At 47.4% G+C, this 27,970-nt stretch overlaps 1 protein-coding gene across 1 annotated transcript in view; it reads left to right on the forward strand.

The window, feature by feature from the left end:
* The first annotated feature begins 522 nt into the window (after positions 1-522).
* TMEM132D (transmembrane protein 132D) overlaps positions 523-27,970 on the forward strand; it is a 529,280-nt gene continuing 501,832 nt past the window's right edge. The window contains exon 1 of the mRNA XM_074356215.1: positions 523-917. Coding sequence (XP_074212316.1) covers positions 839-917 — 79 coding nt within the window. The 5' untranslated portion in view covers positions 523-838. The remainder of the gene's footprint in view (positions 918-27,970) is intronic.

Consider the following 27,970-nt stretch of genomic DNA (forward strand, 5'->3'; position numbering starts at 1 on the left):
GGGGCAGCGTGGCGCTCGCGTCCGTGCCGGATGCGGTCTCGGCGGAGCGGGGCCGGCGCGCGGGCGGCGAGGTGCCCGGGCCGGCGGGTCCTCCTCCGCGCGCGGCTGGCCCGCCTCCCCCGGGCGCCGGGGGCAGCCCTGCGTCCCCGGAGCCGGCCGTGGGCGCCGCGCGCCTAGGGCCCCGCCAGCCGGAGCGGAGGCCGGGCCGGGGCCGGGGCCGGGCCGGGCCAGGCGGGCGGCGGGGCGCGGGGAGCGGCTGCGCACCGCCAAACTTTGGGCGCCGGCGCGCGCGCGCGCGCGCGCCCCGGGGCGCGGCGGGCGGGATGGGAGCCGGGCGCCCGGGCGCCCCGCGCAGCTCCGGGCGCCGGGTCCCCTGGCCCCGGGCCCCCGCGCCGCCTCCGCCCGCGACCCGGGCACCGCAACCCCGCCGCCTCGCCGCCCGCCCGCGCTAGCCCCGCCGGAGCCGCCGCCTGCGTCCCCGCGCTCCCGGAGGCGCCCTTTGGGGGCTACCTGGGGGCCAATCCTCGCTGGGTAAACCGAAAGGAACAAATCCGCGTGGATGAAAATAAAAATATCCTGGTGGGGGTGAAAGGGAGGTGGGGTTTGCCTGCGCGCGCGTTGGACTCGGGAGAGCAACTCCGGAGCGGCGCGCGGTGTCGCCTCCAGGCCGGCCATGGACTGGCGGGAGGAGGGCGCAGGGCGCCGCGGCTGCTCGCGCCCCTAGCCCCGCGCTCCCTCGCCCGCCCGCCCCGCTCCGGCCCTCCGGGGGCTTGGCGCCCGTGTCTTCTTCGCCCAGACGGCGCCGGGGAGCAGAGGATCCGCGCTCCGGGTCTCCAGGATGTGCGCTTCTGAGATGGGGACGCTGTGGCACCACTGGTCCCCCGTGCTCATCAGCCTGGCCGCCCTCTTCTCTAAAGGTGAGGGGACGCCGCCGCCACCTCTGGCCCCGGGACTAACTTTGCTGGGAGTGAGGGTGTGGGAGGGTGTATGTGGATGGGGGTGGCCAGGAGGAAGGTTGCGCGCGCACGCGTGCCTGTGTCTCTGTGCGCGCGCTTTTGTGTGTGTGCGCGCGCGCGTGCGACAGCCAAGGTCCTCCGCGGCCCCTTGGCAGCAGGTGCCTCCTAAGAGGTATTGGGTGGGAGGCCCCAGGCGAGGCTGCTGAGGGAGGAGAGTCCTGCCCACTCAGCAGCATTTTCCATTCGGGGAGGGGGCCGTGAAGAACCTTGGAAAGGGAGGTGGGCACTGGGAGGGCCGAGCAAGATTCCAGAGGAAGCGATTGAAAGGACCTCCTGGAAAGCTTCTGGAATTTGGGCTTGACTTTTCCTGCTGGCTCAGACTTCTTAGGAGATAATTCCAGAGCGCGCCTGTGTGAGGGAACGCTGTTGAGTGCATTCTGGGCAGCTGGGCGTGCGGCGTGCGGCCAGCCCCTGAGAGGTGGGCCCGAGCTTCTCTCAGAGAGGTCTGAGGGGCAGGTTTCTCTCTTCTTGCCGTCCGTGGCCGTTGGTCCGTGGCAGCATCCATGCAGGTTGGACGCGGAGTTGAAACCACACTTGTCACCTGAGTCATCGCAGCAGGGCCACTGACTTGCAGCTGTGAGGAGGGCAGGGGTTCCCCTCTGTCTGCCTTCCCTTCTGTCACCATCTCTGTCATCGGAACAGCAAGTCTGGGAGCTCAGGACACGGGTTCCTTGAAGGGAAATTATTTGATTCCCAGAGGAGACTGTAGGAAGGACCAGCAGTTCTTTCTCCTGACTGATCAGGACTCTGTTTATGTGCGGTTCCCCCCAGGAGTCTCTTGCCTACTGAGAAATATATTAGCAGAGAAGCAGAGCATCCTCGCCGTCTCCAGTGTGTGCCCCCAAATCCCTGTAAACAGATTTTTCTGAGAAGATTTCTGAGATGCGATCTCTCTCAAACTTCAAAGCCAATTATCATGCACAGAGCCTTTTAATTACAGGAATTTTCTGTTCTCTGGGCTCTTCTGGCATCGCCGAGGTTGTGTTGCTTTAGATCTGACAATAGACAGTTCACACGCCGGGGTTTTGTGCTGGCGTGATGGAGGAGGAGGGGGATGGGTGCCCACCCTGTCTGGCTGTCTCTTCAAGTGCAGTCGTAATGGGCTCACGTCTCCTAATTATGAGCTAGAATCCGTTCCGGGGACTGGAGCCTCGGGGATTTGCGATGTGCACAAGAAAACAGAAGGAAAGGTTGATGGATTCAATGAATCCAACCCAGGCAGACGTGAGGTCAAAAAAGCCCACGTCCGCAGCAGCAGCAGCAGCCCAGCGGCCTTGCGTGCTGCTCCGAGGCGTGCTGTTTATTGGCCGTCACTTGGTTTTATCCTAGGACCAGGCTCCGGTGCTTTTATGCTGCAATAACAAGAAGCTACAGAATAGCTTTGCGAACACGGCCTAACTATTGTGTTTCCTCGGTTATGCACATAGTTCTTGTCCTGATTTCTTCATTAGGCTGAGCCGTGTGGAAGAGAACTGTTTCCCCTGAGACGCCTGAACTTTTCCAAGTGGAAACACTGCAGAGGTCCTGGAAATGAGGAACTCCGACGTGGAGGTCTTAGCTTGGGAGATGGTGGTGTCAGCCCAGCCGAGGACATATTTTGTGTTAAATTCAGAGCCCTTAACTCAGCCCAGGTGCTCAGAAGCGAAGCGGTGATGGGCTGGGGATTCTACCCAGCAGTTTGCAGACTCCCGAGCCCACGGTAGGCAAGTCAGTGCCATAGTGCGTCGAAGAGCAGGAAAGGGTTCAGCGCCCCTAGAAGCCATCCGGTTGTGTCCAGTTTCATGGCGCAGATGTGATTTCTAAACACAAGGACCATTCAGTTCTTTCTCAAATTCCTTTCCCCTCATGGACTCTCCAATCATATGAAAGTTCTAAACCAGCTTGAAAAATCGAATATGGAGTACATTTAAGAGGGTTTTTAATTGTAAGTAAACATATACATAGGCACACACTCCAAAGTGCCTCGTTTGTCCGGGTCGGATGGAAAAATGGAGATTATTGCCAACTATTAAATACGTGCGTTCGCACATTATTTTTACCGTAGTGGTCTCATGCTTTTCAAACACAAAGCTTCGAATGAACAGATGTGCACACTTTAATGCCAGGCTCGGGTCTTGGAACCTCACCCACGTTTCAGTTTTATGAGCAGGAACTGGTGGGTCACAGAGCAAGCTCGTCGAGATCTTTTGGAAAACAAATAGAAATAAAATCTCAGTGCTTGCACTTCCATCCCTTGGGACCTAGGAACCACTGTGAAACTACAAGTGTCCCCTGCCCCGTGGTCGGGCGGCCTTTCCTGGAGAGCGGCCTCGTACCGGGTTGGCAGAGAGCTTGCGTCTCACGCTGAGGGTCTGCTCTTCCGTCGGGAACGGGAGGCAGGTCACAGCTGGGCAGGCTTGCAGATGTCTTTATGTGTTGCTGTTCACCTCCTGGGAGGGGGCGGGAGCATGGAAAGTGGAGGGCAGTAGACAGATGAGTGAGACTAGAGATGAGCAGAGAGCCAGGTAGATGTGACGTACAGAATCGAGAAGGGGCCACATTTGGGATGCTGGTCGTGACCCTTACCTGCACCCCCAGAGCTATTTTCTCTTGCAAATGCCGGTGAGCAGCAGACACTCAGAGGGCCTGGGAGGGGAGCTGCGGGTGCGGGGCCGTCTCCGGGCTGTGCTGTGCGCTTCCTGGGCACTGGCTGTCTTGGGGCACCTTCTTGCAGAGCGTTTCTAACGTCACTGCGTCCCCCTGAGGTCGGAAGTGAAGCACCCGGGTGGCTGAACATCACGTCTGCTTTGGGAAGTGTCCTCCCCCAGCCTTGGACTGGAGGGGCCTTTGGTTCACAGTGACACCTTGCACAGGCTCTCAGGGGAGGAAGACATATTCAGGAGGGAGCACGTTGCTGTGTGTGTGTGAGCGAGAGAGAGACAGAGGGACAGAAACAGACAGAGAGTCAGAGACTAGAGTTTACGGCTTACGTTTAAACCCTGTCAAAGTTAAAAGGTTAGGAAGCAGGGAGACCATAAGGTTTCATTTTCTCTGAATTAAAAAGTTAAGTACTAAATATGATTTTGTAAAAAAAATGCTTATGTGCATAGAAAGTTAGAATTTGAAGTATCAGGATCTGTTTGATTTAGTTCAATTCTGAAAGCCAAGAGACGAAGGAAGGCAAAACAAAGGCTCCAGACCTGCCTCATTGCAGAAGCCAATGCTGCTGTCTGTCTCTCTGTTTTTTCATTTGAATGTACATAGTTAATTGGCATATAGATTACAGGATGTCTTTAAGGCCTTAAGGTCCTTTGGGTTTACTGTTCACCCTATATTTTAAGTTCATATATCCATTTATCCATTCACCCATTTATTCAACCAGTTGTCATCCCTCCGTCCCTCCATGTATCCATTCTTCTATCCATCTGTCCTTCCATCCATGCATCCATCCTTCCATCCATGCATCCATCCTTCCATCCATGCATCCATCCATCCTTCCATCCATCCATTCATCCATCCATGCATCCATCCATGTATCCATCCATCCTTCCATCCATCCTTCCATCCGTGTATCCATCTATTCATCCATAAAGCCATAAAATGTGTTCATTTAACACATATTGAAGGCCACAGGCTTTCAATGAGCAGGGGTCTCTGCAGGAACCGCTTGCCAGTGTTCTGAGGACACGGGGTTAGGGAGGTGCTAAAGTGTCCTTAGACCCAGGACAGTTTACAGAGTCATCCCTCTAGGTTGTGAAGTGCACAGACCGTCACTCCGTGGTGGTTTTAAGTCGTGAGCTCAAAACCCCACAGTTGCTTGTTCCGTTCCCTCTTCCTTTCCTCTTCTGGTTTCCTCGGTCCCTCCCCCTTCCGTGTTGTGTCACCGTGACTGCCTTCAGAGCACCAGCGGTACACCCCGCACTGTGCTGGCCGTAAGGAGCGCGGTAGAAAGACCCGCCCAGACCAGGTTACTGCCCTCCCAGAGCTGGCAGTTTATACAGCAGATAGAGAAAAATGTTGATTATATAAAAATGTAATTATACGTTATGTAAGAATGTTCTATAAAGGAATGTAAACTTGCAACTGTGATGTGTTGGAGGCACAGAGCGAGCATCTCTGGATGCGGAAACCTGGGCATTTGACTTCGAGCATCTGAGAGATGGGTTGGTGCTCACAGGGCGGGGGTGTGTGCGCGCGGGAGGGAGCAGACACGCGTACACATCCCGGGTCCACAGAGGGCCCGTGGGGCCGGCCCGAGCGGGCAGTGGACCTGCTGGTCCTGCCTGAAGGGTAGGGACAGGCAGTGGTCAGGACGGCCGTGGTGGCATCTGCAGCCTGCCCTGGTTATGCCTGCCGTCCTGCTGAGGTTAGCACAGCCGCCTCTGTCCCTCCCAGAATCGTCCAGGCAGGTGGTGATCCTGCGGCTGCCCCTTCGCAGGCCGCGCTGGGGAGCAGAGGGAGGGCGCGGACGGATCCGCACCAGAGGGCCTGTCCGTCTCCTGTGGCTGCTGCCATGAAGCCCCACCAATGCGGGGACTTAAAACAGCAGAGCTTCACTCTTGAACGGGTCTGGAGGGTCTCTGGGCCTAAATTAAGGTGGCAGGTGGCTTTAGGGCGTCTCCGGGCTGTGCCGCGCGCTCCCAGCTTCTGCCCCGAGGCCTTCCCTCCCGGCAGCGTCACTGCAGCTTCAAGGCTGGTGTCTTCCCACCTCCTCGGTTCTGTCCTCACACCTCCTCTTCTCTGTGTATAAGATCTCCTGCCCCCCCCCCCCCTTAGAAGGGTCCACATGGCTGCGTTTAGGGACCACCGGGTTTACCCAGACCATCTCCCAGCTTAACTTTAATCACACCTGCAAGACCCCTTCGCTTTTTCCCCAAATATAGTGACATTCGCGGGTTGGAGGGGTTTGGACCTGGGTATCTTTCTGGGGGGCGGGCACTTTTCAGCTTTCCCCGGGGGTGACATTCTAAACCTATTTTCTGTCTCCTCTCCTAAATTGGCAGCACCTGTAGAGGCAGCCTCTGCGTGACTTTCTCTCCCTCTTTGATTTTGGGCATCGCGGGGTTCCGTGAATGTGTAAGGATGCTTGAGGCTGTAGACTGTTGCTGAAAGAAACTTCGTGCCGCCGTGAGATGGTTGGCTGCTGGGATTTTTTTTTCCTCCTGTAATTCAAAGTGCTGCGGGGAATACTTTGGTCCATATTAATGGTAGGGAATTTCAGAGTGATGATGGCGTGCTGCGCACTGGGCTGAGTGATGGATGGAAATGATTTTTGTGAATTTGCAGACTCACCCCACGGCGTCAGCTTTTTGATTAACCCCATTTGATAAAGGCAGAAATTGAGACTCGGGGAAGTGAAGTTAACTTGTCCAAGATCTTACAGCTAAGCATGGAGGGAGTTTGAGTTCTGATGCCGGGGCCCACGCTGTCAGCGGTTGCACGTTCTGCCTGTGGTGACTGTATTTGCTAACGTAAAGCAAATCCACGTGTCAGGCAAGGACCCGCCACGGTGCCAGGCTTGCTGAAGCCCGAATGCAGAGGGGTTTCCGGGGAGTTTCAGCTTGGATGCGTGCGGCTAGATGTGGTTTGGTGAACGAATGAATACATGAACATTCTGTTCTTTAATTTTTTCTCAGCCTTCATTTTGCCAGCAGCAATCAGGAGTGATACCTAAAAGAGACTAAAACGTAGACTTCAATTCCAGGACTGCCATTGGGGTGGAGGAGTGGATGTGAGGCTGTGAAAGTGTGTGGCCGTCTCCCAGGCCAGCGAGCTGCAGAACCTGCCCTGGGGCTCGCCGAACTGTGACCCCCTCATCCGTCCCTGTGACCCCCTCATGCATCCGCTTAGCTGCTCCCCACGGGCCCTGAGGGAGGGGAGGGTCGACGTGGCCTCTTCCACGTCAACTAAAAGGGTGGGTGAAATTGCACGGAATGAGGGAGAAGCGTGTGGAGCAATGGCTGACAAATATTTTTCCTGTTTCTAAAAGGGGAGAGTTGGGTTCTGAGAGGCACACGGATTGGTGGGTTGGACTTCTGATGTCAGACGACAAGCGTGAGTGAATTAGGGAGACGGCATTGGTGGGGGTGGGTGGGGAATACTTCTCAGGCCTTTGCACCAGTGGGAAGAAAAAGCAGTGTTTATCCTGAGAAGCAGTTTGCACTTCATCCTGTGAGCACCATACATTGTCTAAGTGAGTTTCTACGTGTCTGTCTTTGCTGTAACTCCTAGGAGTCGCCGAGCCAAACTGGCTATTTATAAAGTCTGGGAACTTGAGAGACACGTCTTGTGACTCAACTTCATCCTTGGCTTTGTTTTCTTTTCCCCATTCTGTCTCTCTTGTCGGCTTCCTGGCCTCCTTATTCTGGACCAGCGCGTTGATTTTTTTGTAAGCTACTTCAAAGTGATCCTGACGTGCAGGAGAGGCGCAGGAGAGGTAAAAATAAATCATCTCGCTACCCAGAGACGACTGCCTCCCATTCTGATGCCTTTTCGTTCTAGCTGCTGCTTCTATGAATTTTTAAACCCGTTGTGTTCGCGCTGTCTCTGGGACGCATAATTGGTTTTTGACTTTTTTGGGTTCAGATGTTTATATAAGCATTTCCTCACGATTTAAAAATGCATCACGAATATATTTTTAATGTCTGTGTCGTAGCTTAGAAGTTTCAGCTCCTGTTGGACAATTACATAATTTATAGTTTTCCGCCCTTACAAGGACGTAATTATCTTTGTGCGTGGTCTTGGCTTTGAGTTGCTTTCTTGGAGAGAGCCACGGTTGTTTAATTCCTGGGCCAGAGAGTACCGGCGGAGAGTTCATATGCAAGGCCTTTTCCAAAAGGGCTGCGTCTTGGTGTCCAGGTGTTAGTGTTACCGAGTCCAAACCCATTCTGCTCGCCGCAGGACAGGCCAGTAAACCGGGAGACGAGCTGTTGGGGCAAGGAATAGCGACTCATTCGGAAAGCCGGCAGACAGAGAGGATGGCAGACTAACGTCTTGGAGAGCCGTCCTGCTCCAGTCAGAGTGCAGGCTCCTTTAATACTACCCGCCCCACCCTTCAACAGGGGAGGGGGTGTGGTTGGTTGGTGCAGCCTTCTCCATGCAGGAATGCTTTGTTCCTGCAGCCGTCCCCGTGGGCCAGCTCGCGGTGCAAAAGCCTCCAACAAAACAACTGTTACTCTCTGTTCTGCAACTTGTATCTTAACGTGAGTGCAGAGCTAGCAAGACAAAGCCTGGGAACAGGGCGCAGGGTCAAAGCCAGAGGAGCAGGTCCAGCACGGAGTCAGGTCTCTTCTCTGCGACATCGGAGTCAGGTCTCTTCTCCTCCGCAACATCGGAGTCAGGTCTCTTCTCCTCCGCGACATCGGAGTCAGGTCTCTTCTCCTCCGTGACATCGGAGTCAGGTCTCTTCTCCTCTGTGACATCGGTGATGCACGAAGCCTCTGTTTCATTGAGCTGCGACGCTCTCAGCGACGGCGGTGCCCGTGTCCGCTGGGTTCCGCAGCCTTCGCCGAGTGCCTTGGCGTCCCTGAGAAGTACTGCGAAAGCGCCGTGGAGAGAGTCAGGTGGAAGATGTGGCTTCTGAGGCCCTAAAGCTGTTTCCCCCCAGGTGCGGCCCGGTGCCGGGGAGGCCTTGCCGCCCACGGGCTGAGGGCTTGGAGCGGGCGAGCTCAGGGAGCCCGGGGCCAGAGAGGCGGAGGCGGGGCGGCTTACAGCAGGCGGTTTCGGGGATGCTTTGTGAAGAGGACCTCGGTCAGCAGACAACGGGGAGCTGAGGAGACTGCCGCTGGAGGTTTTGAGGGAAAAAGAAAGTGCACTTAGAAATGGGGTGGGGAGGATGCGATTTAGTCACCTGGCAAGATGGAGTCCCTCCCGGATGAACTGTTTGGGAATCACGGTTACAGAACAGAAGCAAAACAACAGCTGGACGGACATTCTAACCTGGAATTTCTTGATTCTTTGTCGTCGATGGAGTTCCAGAGGTCCCCGCTGCCTAACGCAGCATAAAACATCGAAGTTCAGCCCCGCGATCAACCAAGTTCTCCTACTGTGTCTCCAGCAGGGACTGTCGCTTGTTCTGGGTATTGAGGGCTCAGATCTGTTTATCTAACTTATTTTTGAGAGCAAGTTATAAACACAGTGGGTTGAGGATGTAGCAATGAAGGAGAAACCAGCTCTGCCGGCTTCTAAGTGGGCGACACCGAGACGTGAGGTTCCACTCGTCTCTGGTTAGCCCCGGAATACAGAGACGGACAAGAGTCTTTGATTAAGCGGGGAAAGGAAGGAACGGCAGCCTTGGTTTCCGCTTGGGACGCTTTAGAGGTCTTTTCCGTGGACTGTGCTTGTTGCGTGTTGACCGAGGCTCTCAGTTGCTGACAACAGCATCTGCTGTGGCCGAGACAGGATTGCGCAAGGGGTGGGGGGCACCCGCCGGGTGCTCCAGGGCCCCAGGCTTGGAGGGGGGACAGCGGTAGCGGGCGGAAACCCCCAGCCACAGTGTCCAGCTGCCACTGTTGCCTTCCGTTCTGCGCCTGTAGGGTTGGACACACCACTTCCTGACAGAACCAAGCACTCTCCCATTCCCTGTGAGTAGGAGGGGCTGTCCTCACCCGAGGCTGTGCCTCCCTTGCTCACGGCCTCCCGCCGGGCTTCAAAGGGGTGCATCTAGTAGTCAGCAGCGCCTAAGCCGGATCTGAACCCTGAGCATCAGGAGACTCCTGCCAGCCTTGCTCCGAGGACGCCAGCCTCTTCAGCTCAAGAAGGCGCACCGGAAGGGACCTGCCCTGGGTGTGAAATGTGCCAGCCTTCCATATCCAAAGACATTCTCATCTTGTGAGAATTGATTTTGGTGACACTGCCGAAAGTCATGTTCAGAGACCATCCGTGTAACTTCTCTCTTCCCAAGAGAACCGTGGGAAGGAGGCGGGACCTTCTTGTATGTTTCTGATGTTTCTGGTCCTGATGTTGGTGAACAGATGCTCAATTAATGGCTGATGTGATTTTGATTTCTTTCTAGACAGTCTCTCCCTTTTCTGGGATTTGTAAGTATTCCATGGGTTTCTCTGAGCCGGAGGCTCTCAAGAGGAGCTACCATTTTATCATCCCCAAAGGCCCCTGGATTACTGTCCTCAGTCAGTGTTTAACAGATGCTGTGAAGGAGGAAGTCAAAGCAGGTCTTAAGCTGTGAGCATCCTTGTTTTGGAATAGGAAGCAGAGTGTATAAGAGAACCCCTAAGAAGCCGTGGATGGGATGGAAGAATTCTGCCTGAGTTTTATTTATTTAAGGAAACCCTTTCTAGTGGTGAATAACTATAGATATATTTTGGTTGCAGGTACAGAGCAAAAATGTAAAATTGCCTGAGGACTGCGTTAGTGAGGACAGACTAGTGTGATGGGTAGACTATGATGTAGCGATAAGTAAATGGCCCTGTCTCTGTGGCTTCATGTGAGAAAGGCTTGTTTCTTACTCCGTTAGAGTCCAGTCTCTCTTTGATCTTCTAGTTATGCCATTCTGAACACATGACGGTAGGGGCTGAGAGGGCTAGGGGATCACGTGGAATGTGTTTAAGGTCCAGTTTGGAAATGGCTTCATTGCACCCACATCTCACTGACCAACATTAGAAACACGGCTTCCATCTGACCTCAGGGGGGACTGGGAAATGTAGAAGAGCGTGTATATTTTGGGTAAACGTGAAGAGTCTCTGCCAAATGGAGAAAGGAAGTGTGCTCGTTCACATAGCTGAAATTCTAGGGGAGAAATCCAGCGTCAGGCAAGGCTTGATCTGGGCGCTCACATGGTGCCAAAAGGACCTAACATCTTTTTGCTCCTCCTTAACTGTACTGGTTCTCTTCTAAGACACCCTGCCCTTCATTTAAGCAAGACGCGTCCCCAGCTCAGAAATTACACCTTTTTACTCTAAATTCAGTAAATAAGCAGAGCATTTCTTGTAAGGGTTCCATCAATGTTCTGGGCCTGCCCCTTAGAAGCCCACATCGCCTCGTGGACCTTCTTGAGTCAGTCACTGAGTGCAGGGTGGGATGGACGCAGGTTGCCTGACTCAAGTTTAGCCAGTGAGCTCCCCCTTTGGAGCCTCGAGTAGGAACCCACCCAAACCGCCTGATACGAAGATCAGGGGCAGGTTATGCAAAAATAATTTGGAACACTGTTGCCAAGAAGGGGGCGATGGATGCTGGATGGCCGATGAAATGGCAATATATCACTCGTAGGGTCGTTTTCATTTTAAATCTAATAGGAAAATATTCACATGTTCTCCAATATTTAACCTTAAAGCGAATTTTCTATTCTTGCCTAGACGATCAGTTCCCAGAACAGAACCGTACCCTCCCAGAGAAGTTACTTTATTCTTTGACTGTTTGTTTAAATGTAATGTATGCTTTTGTTTTCAATGATTATAATTTTTCAGAGTCCTTAATTAGATGTAAAAAGTATGCACAATGGAAATCACTGTTGTGAATAAATATTTGCATGGTGCACTGTTAAAAAGCAAGCATCAAAACACACAGTTTCTTGTTTTACAAGCATTCAATGTTGTGAAATGTGGTATCAGCGAAACTACTGAGAATTCTATTGAGTGGGAGAGACAGCAGCTTAAATAATATTATTTACATTTTCAGGGGAGCAGTGTCAACAATAGAAGGGAAAACAGTGATTTTGATGTACAGAAATGTAAAAAAAAAAAAAAAAAAAGCCAGCTTACTATTGAGTCCTGCTTTATCCCTTTAAGTTCTAAGTATCTGGTTCCTATAAAGCGAGCGTTCTGCTTGGTTTCCTTGATTAGGGAGTGCACATTAGGGAGTTCGACTTTGCCTGGACTCCAGATAAATGTAACCTTACAACAGTGCAGAAGAACAGCTTCCAGGACATTCTGGTATTAGAGATAACCTAATATTTACACTTCGGGGAGGACAGAAGAGTGCAGTGTGCATTTGGGCCAAATGTCACATTTTTACTATCCCAAAGTAGTTTTCTCGGGATTGTTTTGGATGGGGTGAAGAGATTTTTGATAGGGAAAGGGCAGTATTACTGTTCTTTTACGATGGAAATTTAAAAGCAGGCCTTGTGAGTCTAAAGGATGTGAAAGAAATAAAGCAATAGAGTGTAATATGCCTTCAGCGGGTGGGGAAGAAAGAAATGCTTTTAAAAAGCCGTGTGACGTCCTCCTGCAGGCGGATGTCAGAGGCGTGGCTTTTGATTGACAGCCAGTGCCAGGTGGTTCCTCCTGGCTCTCCAGCATGTTTTGCGTGGGTTCCCAGGGGAGGGTCCTGTCCATGTTCTGAGTGTGCGAGATTTTCATAAAATTGTGGCTTCCCCTGCCGCTCCTCAGTGGTGAGCTGCCCTGGTATTTCGGCAGGTCAGCAGCGTCTCCGAGCTGGGCAGCTCCTGGCACCCCCAGGCAGGATGGGTCTTGCCGTCTGCCCCCGGTCCATCTTCTTACACTCCTTCTTCTTCATTTTCCCAATTACATCATCCCTGGGCTTCAACTCCTAGAGAACTGGTGCTCTGGGCTTGCTTGTCTGTCAAAAGTGGGGAAATTAACTGTGGACAGGACTCCCTGTGGTTCTTGAATTTACGGAGCTTTACTCACTTACTGTGTTTTGTTACCGAGTACAACCTCATTCTGCTCGCTGCACGACAGGCCAGTAAATCAGGAGACGAGGTGTTGGGGCAAGGAATAATGGCTTTATTTGGAAAGCCAGCAGACCCAGAAGATGGGGGACTAGTGTCCCAAAGAACCATCTTCCCAAGTCAGAGTTCAGGCTCCTTTTACACTGACAGGGGAGGGGGTGTGGTTGGTTGCTGCAAACTTCTTGGTGCCGGAATCCTTTGTCCTTGCACCTGTCCCGGGAGGTCAGGTCACGGTGTCCCCGTAAACCTGCAACAAGACACATGTTATTCTCTGTTCTGCAACTTTTTGTCCCTATATGAATGAGAAAGTGTCCTACCCTTGAAGGTCAGAGCCTTGAGAACGGGCTCTCCTGTGTATTTCGGGCTACAGGCAACGTTCTTTTACAGAAGGCGCAGAACCAGCCTGCCTCAGCCCGGGAAACAGCGCCCAGGGTCAGAGCCAAAGGAACAGGTCTAATGTGGAGTCACGTTGGTTCTTCCCTGTTGCGTTTCACTGGGCCCTGATGCTGCGTGAATTGGCGTTCCCTGCTGTGTAATATTTATACTCAGTTTCAAGGAGTGGCGTGATTTTGTTTACTGCTTTGTTTTTACACTATGTATTTCTTTGGAGCAGCGCTCTTAAAAACTAGGACATACGAGTGGAGGGGTGATGCAGAGACCTTCCGAGGGCTATGTGAGTGGAGATCTTTTCAAAGGAATGAGTCTGCAAATACTCAGCTTCTGTGTGTGTTCACTCTGAAGCCGGATCTCTCTAAATTAATTTAACGTTACCCCATTCATCTTCTCTCTGTCCCTCTGTCTCCATCACACATACAGACACACTGTCTTTGATTTTGCAATAGCAAGGTACCTTGCACCCATCTAGTGCCTCACTACGATGCATTTCTCCCAGGTGTTCAAACTTCCACAGTCCCCCCAGATGCAGTTAGACAGTTCCTTTAATCAAGGCAGCGTAACACTCCCACCCCCGTCTCATTAAGAGGGACATTTATAAGGAAAGAATAATTTTTTATTTTAAAAAATTATTTATTAAAATGTGTCTCATATTTATGTGGCTTTGTGCGGTCATCACAATTGTGACAGTGCCAATGTGAGAACAGTTCTGAATGCTGAGACTCTTACAGTAAGGAGAAATAGAAAAGTTTAAGTGCAATGTATACACACCTGTGTCTTTGTCGTAGGAAGAGGTGATACGATGATGGGTAAATTACGTTCAGGATTAGATGTGTGTTACGTCAGGATGAAACGCTCTGACGGAATTGGAATGGAAATAAGAGTTTAGGGGAAAAGGAACAATTTAACATTTCTGATTGTTAATGAAGATTTTTTTAAAACATTTTATAAATGGATGATGGTGGGTGTCAAGTCATTCTGTTATTTATATTCCAATGGGTGCATTTAAAAGAGTGATGTAACGGTTTAATTTAAATGTCAAGATTTACAATACACTAGGAACTTTATCCTTAGCAACTGTTGAAACTCTGATGAAAAATATAGATATCAGATTTTAGATATGCGAGTGGGTACATAGTTTTGAAAGTTTTCTCTCAGGACTGAGAGAGGCAATCCTCTTGGAAGACCACTGTCTTTCGGATAGCAGTTCTCAGCGTGGGTTACAGTCACCGGTTGAGCTTTCCAGCGGTCCGTTGCCCGAGGAAATCAGAATAGCCTGTGGTCACACCCAGGCATGGATGGTTTTGAAAGCTTCCTCTGTTGATTTTGATGTGAAATCAAGGCTGAGAACCGTGTAGCAAAGTCATCAAGGAAAAGCATGTGTCCCCGTGGGGAAGAGAGAGAGCGGGGATTCTGAGTGCTGGCTGTGCACTGGAACCTCGTCAAAGGCATTTTTTGGGGGGGGAATGTGAGGTTAATTGAAGTGAATTTGCATGGAGCACAATTCACCTTTTTGTACAGTTCTATAAATTTTGACAAGTGCATAGTCTTGTAACCATTGCCACGGTCAAGGTACAGAACATTTCCATCACCCCCAAAGTTTTCTCCTGTCCCTTCACAGCTGGTCCCTCCCCTCACCCCCTGGCAACCATGGATCTGTTTCCTTTCCCTGAAGTTTTACTTTTTCCAGAATATTGTATAAATGATACTATATCGTATGTAACTTTTTGAGATAGACATATGTCACTCAGCACAGTGCATTTGCTATCCTTCTAGGTTGTCAGATACGTTCCCGAGTCCAGGCTGGGGGCAAGGAAGAGCAACGTTATTTGGAAAGCCAGCAGACCGGGAAGATAGTGTCCCAAAGAACCATCTTACCTGAGTTAGAATTCAGTCTTCTTGTGTTCTAAAGGGGGAGGGGGTGTGGTTGGTTGCTGCAGATTTCTTGGTGTCGGAATCCTTTGTTCCTGCATCTGTCCGTGTAGGTCAGGTCACGATGTTCTTGCAAACCCTTGACAAGGCAAATGCTATTCTCTGTTCTGCAACTTTTTATCCCTAGATGATGGAGAAGTGTCCTACCCTTGAAGGTCAGAGCCTTGAGAACGGGCTGTCCTGTGTATTTCAGGCTCTAGGCAACATTCTTTTACAGAAGGTGCAGAGCCAGCCTGACCAAGCCCCAGGAACAGAGCCCAGGGTTAGAGCTAAAGGAACAGACCCAACATGGAGTCAGATTGGTTCTTCCTATTACAGGTGAACACCTGGGCATGAGATTGCTGGGTAGTGTGGAACCTGCATGTTTCACATCCCAATACACTACCAAGCTGTTTTGAGAAATGATCGAACCATTTGGCATCTGCACCTGTGTTGTATACACTGTTCTAGCTGCTCCACGTCCTTGCCAACACTTGAGGTTTTCACGTTGTGATTTTATTTTAGCCATTCTGATACACGTGTAATGGTATCTCCTAGTGATTTTAATTTGCATTTCCCTCATTACTAATGATGTTGAGCGGTTTTTAGTGGCTTACTTGCCATCTTCATGTCTTTTTTTGGTAAAGTATCTGTTCAAATCCTTTGCTGTTTTAAAATGGGCAACTAATTTGAGTTGTCTTTATTTAGTTTTGAGGATTGTTTGTATATCTTGCATACTAGTCTCTTATATATGTGACTTGAAAATATTTTTTCCTTAATCTATAGTGTGTCATTCCTTTCTTTTAACAGATATTTGGCAGAGCAGACTTCTTTATTTTGATGAAGCCTAATTTACCTTTTTTTAAAATATAGAATTGCTTTTGTTGTCATATCTTAGAAATATTTGCCTAAAGAAAGGTCCCAAAGCTTTTCCCTTGTTTGTTTTTCTAATAAGTTTAATAGTTTTAGGTTTGAGGTCTCTGATTCATTTGGGGTTATTTTTTGTTTATGGTGCAATGTATAGGTTCAAGTTTTAGTTTTTTTTACATATGAATGCTCAGTTGTTCCAGCACAATTTATTGTTAAAGACTGTCATTTCTCTCTCTTAAATTGACTTTACATTTTTGTTGAGATCATTGGACTGTGTCTGGTAGGCGTATTCCAGGGTCTCTGTCCTGTACCCCTGACCTGTGTGTCTGTCCTTTCACAAATACCACTCTGTCTTGGTTACCGTCCTTTATGAGAAATCCTGAAATCAGGCAGTGTGAATCATCCAATTTTGTTCTTTTTCAGAAATGTTTTGGCTCTTCTAGTTCCTTTGATTTGCAAAGTAAGTTTTGGAATTGGCTTCTTGATTTCTAAAAAAAAAAAAAAAAAGATCCTGCTGGGGTTTTCACTGGGATTGCATTGAACTTGCAGAAAATACACCTTCCCAATAATGAGAACTGCCACCTTAATCATAATGAACGTTCGAATCCATGAACATGGTGCATCTGACAGCTTATTTAGGCTTTCATTTTTTTTTAATTAAAAAACTTTAATACAATTTTTAAAGGTTATACTAAACTTAAAGTTACTGCAAAATGTTGGCTGTATTCCCCATGTTGTACATACATCCTGTGAAGCTACGATCTTAGACCTAGTAGTCGGTACCTCTCACTCCCCCTCCCCTCTACTGCCCTACTCCCCCTCCCCACTGGAACCACGAGTTTGTTCTCTGCATCTGTCATCTGTGACTCTGCTTCTGTTTTGTTATAGTCACTGGTTTGTTGTATTTTTTAGATTCCACACATAAGTGATATTATACAGTATTTGTCTTTTCCTGTCCGACTTATTTCACTCAGCGTAATGCCATCCAAGTCCACGCGTGTTGCTGCAAATGGCAAAATTTTGTTCTTTTTTTTTTTATGGCTTTCTTTGATTTTTATCATCACCGTTTCATAATTTTCAGCATACAGATGCAGCACATAAGTTTTAGATACTTACCAAAGTGTTCCAGGATTTTAGGTGCTATTTGTCAATAGTATTCTTTTTCAAATGTGAATTTATGACACTTAATTGCAAATACACAGAATAAAATTGATTTTTGTACATTGACATTATATCCTAAACTTAACTCACTTGTTTTAGAAGCTATTGTTTTTGGGTAGACTCCTGGGGGCGTTTTATATGCACAGTCATGTCATTTGTGAATGTAGTTTTGTTGCCTACTTTTCAGTCTGTGTGCCTTTCCCCAACTCCCTTTGCACTGACTAGAACCTTCCCTGTGATGTTGAATAGAAGTGGTGAGAGCTCGCATCCCTGCCCTATTGCCAGTCTTAGGAGAAAGGCATTCAGGCTTACACCATTAACTATGACGTTGTAGACTTCCTGTAGACACATATGCATGTGGTTTATGAAATGTGTATGTTTCATAAAAATATAGAGATGAAGAAGTTCTGCTCTATTCCCAACTTGTTGAGAGTTTTTATCCTAAATGGATGTTGAACCATTTTTTATCGCATCATTTATCACAAGCATGTGATTTTTCTTAGTCTGTTGCTGTTGTAGATTACATTGGTTTTCAAATATTGAGTCACCTTACATTCCTTGTATGAACCCAGCTGAGTCACGGTACAATTTTTAAGGCACTGCTGTATGTGATTTGCTAATATTTTGTTTTGGGGTTTTGCGTTTCCTTTTATGTACTGTCTTTGTCTAGTTTTTGCTTCAGGTTAGTGTCAGTTTCATAAACTGAAATATGGCGTGTTTCCTCCTGTTCTGTTTTCTGGAGGAGACTATAAATTCAGTGCTAGTACTTTTAAATTTTCTAATGAGACTGTCTCACTCGGGAAAATTTTTTCAGAAGCTTTTAAATTGCAGACTCAATTTCAAAACGTAGAACAGATAAACAAGATTATAGTGTATAGTGCAGGGAAATACATACAAGATCTTGTGGTAGCTCACAGTGGAAAAATTGTGACAATGAATATATGTGTGTTCCTGTATAACTGAAAAATTGTGCTCTACGCTGGAATTTGACACAACATTGTAAAATGGCTGTAACTCAATAAAAAATGTAAAAAAATAAAAAAATTGGCTCTACACGGGATTTGACACAACATTGTAAAATTATTATTAATCAGTAAAAAATGTTAAAAAAATAAATAAAATAAAAAAATTAACAGTGTTAGAACTATTCAAATTATCTTATGTTGGGTGAGTTTTGGTTGTCTGTGTTTTTTCAGGAATGGGTCTGGTTTATCTAAATTGTTGAAGTTATGGAAATAACGTCCGTAACACTGCTTTACGAGCTCTTTCGCGCCTGTGAGGCCTGCGGTGGTGCCGTCTGCTTCATTCTGCAGTTAGCTGTGGTCTTCTCTCTCTTCTTGGTCAGTCTGGCTAGAGCTTTAAGAGTTTTATCTGTCTTTTCAAAGAAACAGCTTTCAATTTTCATTCATTTTCATCTGTTGTTTTCTTTTTTCGTGTTTACTGATTTCTACTCTGACCTTTATTATTTCCTTTTGTGGCTTCACGTTTAATTTTCTCCTCTTTATCTAATCTCTTCACATGGAAGCTTGGATCATTTTTCCAGACATTTCCTCTTTTCTAATACAAGCATCCAATGCTCTGAATTTTCCTCTGCACACTGCTTTGGCTCTGTCTCTCAAACGTTTTCATGTTATACTTTTATTTTCATGCAATTTACAAATTTTTTCTTAATTTCTCTTGTGATTTCCTGTTTGATCCGTATGTTATTTAGATGTTTGCTGTCTACTTTAAAAATATTTGAGAATTTTCTTGATACCTTTCTATTATTGATTTCTCATTTAATTCCATTTTGGTCAGAGAATATACTTTGTAGGATGCTAATTCACTTATTTTTTGAGTATTTTTATGTTCTGGAATAGAGTCTGTCTTGCTAACTCCTCCTTGTGTTCCTGAAAGGAATGTTATATGGCTGTTGTTGAGTGGAATGCCCTATAAATGTCCATTAGGTTACTTGGTTGACAGTGTTATCCAAATATTCTATATTCTGTATTTTTACTGATTTTCTGTTTACAGGTTCCTTCCATGACTGAGAGAGGAGTTTACCTCTCCAACTATAATTACAGGTTTTTCTGTCTCTCCTTTAGTTATGTGAGTTTCTGCTTTCTGTATTTTGAAGTTCTATTGTCAGGTGCATACATATTTAGGATTGTTACATAGTGTAGGTGAATTAGCCCCTTTATAAACATGTAATACTTCTTTTTCCTCTCACATTGTTGCTTATTTAGAAGTCTGTTTTTTCATCCTAATATAGCTATTCAGTTTTTTTTAAAGTTAGTGTTTACATTTTGTATTTTCCCCATTTAAAAGATTTTAATCAGTTAATGTCTTTATGTTTACAGTGTGTCTTACAGATAGCATATAATTGAGTGTACTTTATATCCGCTACAACAATCTCTTTTTCAGATGGTGTCTTTAAACAATTTACATGTCAAATAATTTTATATACGGTTGGGTTAAAGTCTACCATCTGCCTAGTTGTATGATATTCTCTCTGTTTTTTGTGCCCACCCCCTTTGACTGTTTTTTTAGTTAGTGGAAGATTATTTGTAATTGTATTTTGTGCCCACCCCCTTTGACTGTTTTTTTAGTTAGTGGAAGATTATTTGTAATTGTATTTTATCTCTACTATTTGGCTATTACTTACACCTTTTTAAAATCACTGCAGTGATTGCCCTAGACTTTCCAATATAGACTTCTAATTTATCGCAATCTAATTCCTGAACAGTATTACACCACTTCACATACAGTGCAAGAACTTCCAAATAATGCATTTCCTTTTCCCCTCTCCCACTTTCAGTTTCATTAATGTCATTTATTTTATTTTTATACATACTATAAACCCACGATATTGTTACTATTTTGCTTTGTATGGTCAGTCACCTTTTAGAGCAAATGTAAATAAGAAAAAATGGATTTTTTAATCTACCTCCATTTTAGTATTTCCAGAAGTCTTCATTTCTTTGGGTAGATCCAAGTTTCTGCCTAGTTATATAGTCTTTCTGCCTGAAGAGCCTCCTTTCACACATTTTGTGTCAGAGATCTGATGGTAATGCGTTTTTGGCTTTTACTTTCCTGAAAATATCTTTATTTCTGACAATATTTATTTAAAGACATTACTTTGCTGTCTCCTGGCTTACATAGCTTCTGACGTGAAGTCTACCGAAGTCCTTATCTCTGTTCTTCTGTATGTAATGTCTTTCTTTTCTTGGGTGGCCCTCAAAATTTTCTCTTTATCTTTCTTTTCCAGCATGTTGGATATGACGTGTCAAGATGTACTCTTTGGAATTTATTTATCCTGCTTGGGATTCTCTGAGCTTCTTGGTCTGTGTTTTGATAGCTGTCATTGTTTGGGGAAGACAGCACTCATTCTTTTTTCAGATATTTCGTGTTCCGTCGCTTCTCTCTCTCTCCCTCTTGGGGTTCCAATTACGTGGTTGCTGGACTCTTTCCTGTGGTCCCATGGGTCCTGGATGCTCTGATTTCTAACCCTTCTTTTTTTTTTTTTTGTCTTAGTGTTTCAGTTTCACTGACTTCTTTTTTTTCTGGTGGGGTTGGGGGATTAGTTTGTTTTTTGTTTGTTTGTTTGTTTATGGAGGTCCTGGGGATTTGAACCCAGGACCTCGTGCATGCTAAGCCTGCACTCTACCACTCAGCCATACCCTCCCTTCCTCAGCTTCACTAACTTCTATGACTTGTTTTCTTATCACTGATTCTTCCCTTAGCTGTTTTTAAGTCTATGCATAAGACCATTGAAAATCTTCATCTCTGACTGTGTGGGGTTTTCATTATGTTATTTCTAACACTTCCATCTGACATTTTCTTACTTTCCATCTCTTTGCCAGAATTCCCCCATCTGGTCATGAGGTTGTCCACGTCTTCCACCAGAATCCACTTGTATAGCACCTGGGGGGGGGGGGTCTCTTCTGCCCAAGCTCTCCCACAAGTGAGCCAGTGTTTCATCTCTTATCTTTTTTTTTAAGTTTATTTTTTATGGAAGTGCAGTTGATGTGCAGTGTTAGTTTCAAGTGTACAGCAAAGCCATTCAGTTATACATATACATACACACATTTATGTATTTCAGATTCTCTTCCATTATAGGTTATTATAGCAACTGAATGTAATTCCTTGTGCTATACAGTAGGACCTTGTGGGTTATTTATTTTATATATAGTAGTGTGTGTCTATTAATCCCATACTCCTAATTTATCCATCCCCCCTACCCCCCCAGCTCTCCCCTTTGGTAACTGTAGTTTGTTTTCTATGTCCTTGAGTCTATTTCTGGTTTGTAAGTAAAATCTGTATCTTTTTTGTTTTTTTAGGTTCCACATATGAGTGATATCACATGGTATTTTTCTTTCTCTTCCTGGCTTACTTCTTTTAGAATGACGAGCTCTAGATCCATCTATGTTGCTGCAAATGGCATTATTTTATTCTTTTTTCTGGTAATATATATATGTACCGCAGCTTAATTACCCAGTCATCTGTCGATGGACATTTAGGTTGTTTCCATGTCTTGGCTATTTTAAATAGTGCTGCTATGAGCACTGGGGTGCATGTGTCTTTTCAAATTGGAGTCTCCTCTGGGTATGTGCCCAGAAGTGGGATGGCTGGATCATATGGTAAGTCCATTTTTAGTATTTTAAGGCATCTCTTGTCTTTCTTGTTTTCCGGTTCCATTCATTTGAAATATCTTAGAAAATTTTTTATCATTTAATTAATTAATTAATTAGTTTATTGAAGTCTAGTCAGTTTACAATGTTGTGTCAATTTCTGGTGTACAGTGTAGTGTTTCAGTCAGACATGTACATACATGTATTCATTTTCACATTCTTTGTCATTATAGGTTACTACAAGATATTGAATGTAGTTCCCTGTGCTATACAGTATAAACTTGTTATCTGTTTTATATATAGTAGTTAGTATCTGAAAATCCTGAACTCCCAATTTATCCCCTTCTACTCCCTCACCCCCTTGGTAACCATAAGTTTGTTTTCTGTGTCTCTGAGTCTGCTTCTGTTTTGTAAATAAGTTCACTTGTCTTTTTTTTTTCTCTAAGATTCCACATATGAGTGATATCCATGGTATTTGTCTTTCTCTGTCTGACTTATTTCACTTAGAATGACGATCTCCAGGTCCATGCATGTTGCTGCAAATGGCAGTTTTATTTTTTATGGCTGAGTAGTATTCCATTGTATAAATATACTGCATCTTCTTTATCCAGTCATCTGTCGATGGACACTTAGGCTACTTCCATGTCTTGGCTACTGTAAATAGTGCTGCTATGAACACGGGGATGCATGTATCCGTCTGAATTAAAGTTCCCTCTGGATATACGCCCAGGGGTAGGATAACAAAAAGCAAAACAAAAAGTCTTTTGTCTTCCTGAAGGAAACTTTCTTTTCTTAGATTTCAGGCTAGTTGATTTCTCTGCAACCTCAGCCCTTTGTTCAGGAAACTCTCTTAAATAATCTGCAATTTATCCAGCTTTTTTTGTTGCTGTTGGTGTTAGTGCTAGGAGGGGAGTAATGCTGTCTCCAGTTCTCTGCATCTTAGGCAACAAATTTGAAAGAACACAGACCCAGAGGTTCCGGTTTATGTGGTTTGCCGTGGTGCCCAGATGCAGGTCTAGCTCTGAACGCCTCCTGGATGACTTTGATTCTGAAGCACAGACGCTGTGGGGCCATGATGTTGGGATGGGGTGCAAACTCTGGCATTTGGGATTCATCTCCTGACATTTGTTACCCTGGTGGAATTCTTTCATGGATCCCTCTTGGTCTAACCAGGAAAACAAAAAGCATGTCATATATTTTCCGCACATAGGATTTAGTAGAAGAAATCAGCTGCATAAGGGAGGGTGAACCTGTGGAAATTCAGAGATTGGCTGCAGCAGGGACCCCCGTCATCTCTACGGGGAGGAGACAGGTTCCTGCAGTACCGTTTCCAGGACAAGCAGTTGCTGCTGGAGCTGCCCAGAAAAAAGATACAGCTGACTCCTGAGAAGCCACCCCAGGCATTGTGTTAGGGGACGGAAGCCCTGGCCTCCTGCCTCTTGCCAGTGGCTTTCATTGGTCCAGATGTGCCTACAGCCAGCTGACATGGGAGCCTGGGAGGGCAACGTGCAGGGCTCAGTCCACCTACGATGCAGAATAGAACACGGACGACAGTCAGGGAAATGCCTGGAGGTGGCAGACATCCGTCACCCCAAGACCCCCAGTATAACCCAGTTAAACCATCTAACGAAGCAGAGCTAGTTTTCTTGCCTGCTGCAGTAAGGGGAAGGACCTGCTGAAACACTCAGTAGTCGCCCAGAAAAGGGAGGTCACGGATGGATGTTTAGAATTTTGAGGTCTGAGCCCATCTGGCTTAAGGTGAGTCTTCCAGGGTGGGTGTCAGGCGGACCTTCGTAAAGTGAGGGGCTTGTGGGGAGGCGGAGGATCCGCAGTCACTTCATCACCGAGCTTTGAGTCCCGGTGAACCATCCATTGTTCTGAAAGGGGGACTCTTTGTCCAGGTGAGCCATCAATTGCTCACATACGTCAAGTTTCCAGAAATTTTCTGAAACCAACAAACAATAATATTTATTAATTCACAGCTGTATCTTCCTGGACAGGGATTTCCTGGAACGGAGCTGAAAGCCACGTTGGTATAGATGGTCTTCATTTTCAGTCTTGAGGGTTAAGCTCTGTGGATGCAGATGCTCCCAGTTCCCAGGGGAAATGGACAGAAATTGACCCTCATCTGGAAGATAGATTCTAGGCTTCAGTCTTTACTCCGGGGTTGAAGATAAATTCGTGCAGCCTCACGCGTGGATGTTACAGTGAGTGGTTGGTTAATGTGAAGACATTAGAATAACTTACCCTGGATGCCTGGAGGAGAAGCAGCCGTCTCTGTGCCAGTTTGTTGACACCCAGGAGTCAGTTTTCCGAAATCGGTTGTTATCAGTGCCTAACGGCTCTGCGGGGCGGCTGCGGGATGAGGCTCTAGGTTATAGCTCTGTGTGCGTGTGTGTGTTTGGTTAACAGGTAGAATTAAGCCTCTGTTCTCGAACAGCCGTGCCTACTGTTTGTAGGTCAAAATGTCTGTTTGCAGGCCCACCGTGGGAGGCAGATGCCTGGCGCTCTCTGACCTTATTTCTCCTAAGTGTTTCAGGATGTTTCTCAGCTGAACAGATAGGGGTGTATGCCTCCCTCTGCTAGCAGGCGCCTGGCAGGGGCAGCCCTGACCGGCTGGATCGCCGGGTTGACGTGTGTGCATTCGGTGGTTGGGATTGAGAAAAGGTCGCGGACCCGTCTCTGTGGTGCATCTCGGCCGTGTGGGATAGAAGGCCTCCTGGTGCTCTCTCTGCTCTAAGTCCACTCGCTCATTCCTCATTCGTTCGGCGTTTGGTGAGCGCCCGCAGGTGCAGGGCACCGTGTTGAACAGGACGGGAGTGTCCACCCCCGGGGAGTTCGTGCTCCGGTGGGGAGGCAGACGGTGCAGAGTGACACACACAGTGGTTTCAGAAGCGCTGTGTGCGCGGAAGGAGAGCCTACGGAGTGAGCGGCGGAGGGTGAGGTGGTCAGGGGACCCGTCCCTGTAGGGGTGATACTGAAGCAGAGACCTGTGATGTTTGTTTCTCCCCCAAATCCCTCTGTTGGAACCTTCCCCCCGCTGTGATGGTCTTAGGAGGTGGGGCCTCCGGGAGGTAACTAGGATTCGGTGAGGCTGTGGAGGTGGGGTCCTCATGGATGGGGTGAGTGCCCTTCCCGGGGGGCAGAGGGCTTGCTTCCGGCCTCTGCCCCCTGCCCTTTGAGGATACAGTGAGAAAACGGTCGTTTGCAGCCTGGAGGAGGGTCTTCACTGGAACCCTACTGTGCTGATGCCCTGATCTGGGGCTTGAGCCTCCAGAGCTGTCAGGAATAAATTTACATTGTTTCCAAGCCACCCCACGTGGGGCCCTTTGTCACAGCAGCCTGAACCAGGTAAGACAAGACCTGAGGCACTTGCAAGGGTATCCGGGACCAGAACGTTCTAGGAGCCCAGTGAAGGTCCGAGAGTGGGAATCAACTTGATGGTCTGAGCCAGCTTCAGCAACCCAGCCCATGCTTCGAGGCTTCGAGGGCCATGCAATCTCCGGCATAAGCAATCAACTCTGTCCTTGCGATGGGAAAACAGCCAGACATCATATAAACAAAATGTCCTTGCTTCTGTTCCAATAAAACTTTATTTATAACCACAAACGGAGATTTTGGATGTTTTTCGGATGCCATGAAATATTCTCCTTCAATTTGTGTGTGTGTGTGTGTTTGGAGCCATTTAAAAACATACAGCCCATGTTCACCTTGCGGTGGTATGAAAACAGGTGGTGGTCTGGACTCGGCCCAGGAGCCCTAGTTTTCTGACCCCTGCTGTCAGCAGGCTGCTGGGGGCCGGATGGGGCAAATACAGAGGACAGTAGGCGGTGGGACCCAAGATGCAGGTAGAAAACAGTTCACGGAGGGGAAGTCGATGGGAAATGGATGGAAGTCTTCAAAAAACAGAGCGGCATGATCCAATTTGCATTCAAAAATTTTACCGTCGTGTGAGCTCTCAGTTCCTCCTGGGATGCTTTCCTCTTGCAAATTATATGAAATTTATCCTCAGAGAGAACCTGCAGGGTTTTTTTTTTTTTTTTTTTGTCATCCCCCAAATGAAAACAAAGGGTACATTTTGCTTTTGTGAAGTCAGATCTTTGTGAGCCTTATTTTTGGTGGATTTGACTCCATGTAGCTCATCTGCTCGTTTCGTCTCTTTGTAAACGGGGGGGATTTGAAACAGGGAAGTAGCTTTTCAAGGAGGCGCAAAGGGTTCACGCTGGTTCAGCGTCTAACCGCTGAAATGGCTCAGCAAAGAGCTGGAGGTTTAAAAACTCGCTGCTGAAACTTCCTGCTGCTTTTGACACATCAGCTTAAACCCTTCTTGTTTGTTTTTATAACAACGTAGGCGACAGCAGTCTGGTTCTCTTTTAATTGTCTTCATGTCTGCCCGTATTGGACTTGCGGTAAATCAGTGAAATGGTGTGATCATGACGATCGCAACAGCTTTCTTCCCTCGTGGCACGCCGTCTCCCTTCCCATTTTGTTAATCACAATCAGAATAATGCATCTGCTCGGAGGGTCCCTCTTCCATCAGATCTTAGAAGGAGAGACAAAGAGATTTGAAGATAAATAGTCTTTGTTGCATATGTTTGATGCAGTGAATTAAAGGGAAAAAAAAACCATCGGAACTATTCAGACAGACGAGTGTCTCCCCTGCAACAGCCGCGGCACGAGGATTTTGAAGTGTTTTCCGCACTTTGTTTATGCAGTAGAGTGATCAGAGGCCAGAAAGGTGACTGTCTTAGGGTCTTCCAGCAAGAGTCAGATTTGGGTATTCACGGGAGGGTCCATTCCGCAAGAAGGAACCTTTCTTTGCCTCGGTGGGCTATGCTAAAAGGAAAATAAAAATAAGAAGATTTTTTTACTGAGAGGCACCCAGGTGTGTCTGTCTCTGGGTCCTGTGAAGGGTGAACTACATACGTGATTTCCAAGTTCACGTTCCGGTCTCCCTGACTTGAATCTCGCACAAAGCACATCCCATATTAGTGGACTTGCTGACGGGGTGGAAATCAGCTCACCCACCCAGGCATGGACAGTCTGCGTCTTGTTCAGCGTTTCGCTCAGAAACTTGTGTTTGTGGTTACGTCCTGGAGACTCAGAGGTGTCTGCACATGGTGCGCTGAAAGCTGTTTTGTTGGGCTTTTTGCTCTGAAAGTGTAGCCGTTTTGGCTTTTAGTTGGACACAGAGCACCGAAGACGTGCTTCTAAACAACATTGTGTTTGTTGTCTTCCTCGGCGGGGAGCAGGCTCGACCTTTAAGGCTTTTAGGCTGGGAGGAAGAGACGTTATTCTGTGGGTCTGCTGTCAAAGGAAAAGTCTTCTTGAACAGCTGAAGAGATGACACCACAGTCGGGGACCCTGAGTCGAGGATATATCATCGTGGACCGCGATGTTCAGTGTAGAGATGGAGAGGCTGCTTGATCAGAAAGTTCATGTTCTCGATGCTGTAAACGTTTTCCATTTTTCCACTTCCTGGACAACCTGGACTAGGGATTCTGTGCCTTTGACTCCTACTGATTTCTTGGGGAGAGTTCCTCCCAGCAGGGGGAAAAGGAGACCTGGGATTCAAACAGGCTCTGCTCTCTCTCTGACAACTCAGTGGAGGGGTCTAAGCCTATCTGTGCAGCTTGCTGTCAGCACTGAGAAGTCACTGAATTAGAAAGTGGTCTCTTGTCTGTCTTTGATGGAAGTTACTGGGAGGAGCTTGACAGGGTGAGCCTGGGCAGCTTGGAAGAATCTGAAAACCTTCAGGAGCCCCTGTGTTTGCACCAAGACTGCAGGAAAGGGTGGGAGGGGCCAGCTCAGTGGTAAAGTGTGTGCTTAGCATGCATGAGGTTCCGGGTTCCATCCCCAGTACCTCTTCTCAAAATAAATATGTAAATAAACAAATATACCTAGTTACCACCCCCCCCCCCCACACACAAAAAGACTGTAGGAAAGGGAGGGAGCTCAACGGTGAATGTAGACTCAACAGAGTGGACGCTGCATTTTCTACTCAGCCCTCTCCTCTCCAATTCTTGGGGCCTGACCCTTGAGGCTGGAAATGGGAGGGGACCACTGGGGCTGGAGGGTTTTTTTCACTGGGGGTTCAGAGGCTGGCTTTGAACTGTCCTGTGACCTCTGAAGACAGCTTGTTGGCTCAGCAACTAGAACCAGTAAGTATTTTGCTGGTAAATGTGCCGCAGCTGGTTCTCACACCTGCCTGGTGAATTTCAAGCTAGTGAGGGTTTAACAGCTGGCTTGCAACATTCCTGAAGATTTAACACTTGGCGCCTAAAAACTGGTGCGAGCTGGTTCTAGGATCCACCGACTAGAACCGATACTTAGAGGCGTCTCACGTTGCCTCCGTTGGTTGGAAGAATTTTAGTAGGTCTCAGCCT

The sequence above is a fragment of the Camelus bactrianus genome, chromosome 32 (assembly GCF_048773025.1).
Source record: "Camelus bactrianus isolate YW-2024 breed Bactrian camel chromosome 32, ASM4877302v1, whole genome shotgun sequence".
In the NCBI taxonomy this organism is placed as follows: Eukaryota; Metazoa; Chordata; class Mammalia; order Artiodactyla; family Camelidae; genus Camelus; species Camelus bactrianus.